The following is a 2991-nucleotide window of genomic DNA, read 5'->3' as shown; positions in this document are numbered from 1 at the left end:
TGAGATCGAAGTCGCGCAGAGCGGCTAGAGCGCTGTAGGTCGAAGATGAAGTCTTTGACCTCGTCCTCAACGCCTAGAGCGTCCTCCAGCGCCTCTTCTCGTGCTCGTTGGTGGAGCTAGTAGCACCGTCCTTCAGGCTGTCCTCGATGCCACGAGAGAACTCGCGCACCGAGTCTTCCACGTCTTTGACCATGCGCTCGTTGTTTTCTTTCTCTGTCCGTACCTTGATGCTCTCCTCCTCGAGGCGCTTGGGTCCGTCCGTGTCGTCGACGGCAGTGTCGATCTTGCGGCCTGTGAGGGCAGCAGTGCGTTGCTGCATCATGGCCTTTGCCCTGGCCTTGAGCCTGTCAGACTCGGTCACGACACCACCGGGACCGGTGCCAACAATCGTAGAGGCGCTGCTGGGGTGTGCCTTGGCGTCCCTGAGGCGGAACAGCTCCAAGCGCGCATCGTGAATGGCCTTCTCGGTCTGGCGCACCTGGGAGGCGAGCTGGGGAATCTTGTCTGTGAGGTTCTGGAGCTGGCGCTTGAGAGAGCGGCGCTCGGCGTCGGAATCGCCAGTCGCGAGGGCCGCATCAGGGTGAGAATCAATGTCATCCTGGGTGCGGCGGATGCGACGGTACAACTCCTCGGCCTCGCGTCGGTCGCGCCTGTCCAGCATGTCGTCTTCCTCGAGGCTCTTCTCGTCGTTGAAGTCCATGGCGTCAAGGAGGACCTGCTTCTCCCTGATCTTCTTCTTCAGCTGTTCGGAATTGAGATCATCGTTCGACGACGCAACAGATGAAGGCGAGTCAGGTCGAGGGGAGGAATTACCGAGGCGGCGGCGCGCACTAGACTTGTAGCCAACGTCGTCATCGTTGTTCTTAAAGACGGTGGCATCCTTGCGTCCGGCGCCACCAAAATTGTTACCCTTCAAAGAGTGGCTCTTCATGTAACTGACGCCCGTCTTCTGGGGCAGAAGAGCGGCGCCAGACTTGTTGCGGTAGTTGGACTCTTCGCTGAGCATGTTCTTGATGGTGCCGATGGATGCGTTGAAGTTCCTCGTAGAAGGGGGGACGAGCTCTGACGGCAGCGAGTTAGGCAGAGGGTAGCCATTCAGCTTGCGGTAGATCAGATGCATGGCAACGGCAAATTCGTCGAGGTCGAGACGGCCCTTGTTGCCGTTATCAGAGAGCGTCCAGACGCGTTCCAGGTCAGGCTTCTCAAGACCACTCTGGCCAAAGATCTCAATGGCTTGCGCACCGGCAATGAAGCCCTTGCTGAGGCCATCCCAGGCCTTGAACAGGGAATCGTAACGCTGTTTCTCCTCCTTGGTAATGGCCCAGGGGATGACAGCATTGCCCTGGAGGCCAGCAGTGGTGAAGTTCTGCTGCTCGCGGCCCTGCTGCGGCATCATCTGAGCTTGCAGCGCATCAATGTTGGGAAGGCCAGTGGCCGGGGCGTTCACCAAGCCCCACTGGCCGGGGCGACCGGTGGGTTGCGCGTTCAATGGGGCCATGCCACCCGGGCCTCCCGCGCCGAAGCCAGTGGGCATAGGGGGCATCGGAGGGCGTGGACCGTTGTAGCCGGTCGCTTGGCTCTGCATGCCGGGGAAGCCGGTCTGCTGGGCCTGGAGGCCCTGTTGGCCGAGGAATCCCATCTGCTGAGGCTGCTGCTGTCCGAGAAAGCCGGTTTGCTGGGGCTGCTGCTGGCCAGGGAAACCAGTCATCTGGGCCTGGAGCAGCTGTGAGTTTGACGGCTGAGGCTGGGGCTGATGGATGGTCGGCGGCGTGTTGTTCGTCTGCCTGCCAGTGAAGTCGGGGGCATTGGTGGCAGCGGTCGAGCCTGCAGACGCCTCTTCAATGATGCTGATGTTGATAATATCCACATGCTCGAGACCTCATTCTTGATGTTTCGGACAAGGGCGAGGGCAGGGATTGACCTGTCAACTTGAGGTTGCAGAGGTACATGGCAAGCGCGAACTCTGGAAAGTGAAGTTGGTCCGATCGAGTGGTGTCGGAGAGGGTCCTGGACAGGGCAATTCAGTATCGCTGTTCCTCGCAGATGACAGGAGCACGCCAACGTTCCAGATGTGCGACAGCGAGTCTTCGTCCAGACGGGAGCGCATCAACAGATCCCGAACTTTGTCCCCTGACATGGGGGTCGAGTCGTCACCGACAGCGGACGTGAACAGCGTCTCGAACTTGGCCTGGTCCTGGGCAGTGATGAAGGACAGTCGAACGTTTGGCCCCCTGTTTGCTTTCGTGGTGGATTCGCAGGCGCTTGAGGCTTGGAGCCACCGCCCGTCTGGAACGAAGCGGCCATCTGACTGAAGCCCGTGGGTTGCGGCTTCATGGCTTGAGCGGGCGCCGAGGTCTGCTGCGGGGTCAGGGAGAATCCAGTCTGCTGGGGTTGCTGTTGCGGTTGATGCTGTTGTTGCTGTTGCTGCTGCTGCTGTTGCTGCTGTTGCTGCTGGAACTGCTGCTGGAACTGGGACGGCATCGAGGGCATGGGCGGCACGCCGGTCTGGAAGCTCTGCTGCTGCTGAGGCTGGAAACCAGTGTACTGGGGCTGCAGCTGCTGAGACTGAGGTTGCTGTTGCTGCTGCAGACCGCCTGGGAAACCGGTGTATTGCTGCTGCAGAGGAGCCTGGCCGAAGCCCGTCGGCTGCGGAGCGAAGGGACTCGGGTTGCCCTGCTGACCTTGCTGGCTTCCCAAGCTGTTGAACGAGCCTCCATATTGCTGCGCGCCGGGGCGCTGCCTGCCGCCGCCGCCGAGAAACGAGTTTGAGTTGGAATACATGGCGCGTGACAGGGTGGGGGCTTCGACCTCCTGAGACACGGGGGAAGGTGACGAGCGACGACGTCGAGTCTGGTGGGAGGAGCGCTGTTGCCGCGATGTAGAGGGGGATTCGGCGATCCGGTGAAGTCGTTGATGAATGGCAAAGGCGCTCTTGCGGGGAAGCAGTCGGTACTGCCAGGCTGGGAGGAGCTGGTGTGATGACGAGCCCTC

General features: G+C 60.8%; 2 protein-coding genes across 2 annotated transcripts in view; both read right to left on the bottom strand.

Annotated features, from left to right (window-relative positions):
• Positions 1–73: 73 nt before the first annotated feature.
• Positions 74–1708, bottom strand: VDBG_06874 (PAN1; the record flags this gene model as incomplete). The annotated part of the gene is made up of 1 exon (XM_003003266.1): positions 74–1708. One exon carries the CDS (start codon positions 1706–1708, stop codon positions 74–76), a length of 1635 nt encoding a protein of 544 aa, XP_003003312.1.
• Positions 1709–2021: 313 nt separating this feature from the next.
• The window catches only part of VDBG_06873 (conserved hypothetical protein), a gene marked incomplete at both ends in the record, with an annotated part of 1228 nt that continues 258 nt past the window's right edge, over positions 2022–2991 (bottom strand). Inside the window, 2 exons of the mRNA XM_003003265.1 lie at positions 2022–2085; positions 2222–2929. Coding sequence (XP_003003311.1) covers positions 2022–2085; positions 2222–2929 — 772 coding nt within the window. The remainder of the gene's footprint in view (positions 2086–2221; positions 2930–2991) is intronic.

This window comes from Verticillium alfalfae, genomic scaffold (genome assembly GCF_000150825.1).
Source record: "Verticillium alfalfae VaMs.102 supercont1.8 genomic scaffold, whole genome shotgun sequence".
Lineage (NCBI taxonomy): Eukaryota > Fungi > Ascomycota > Sordariomycetes > Glomerellales > Plectosphaerellaceae > Verticillium > Verticillium alfalfae.
This window is presented reverse-complemented; position numbering and strand designations above follow the sequence as displayed.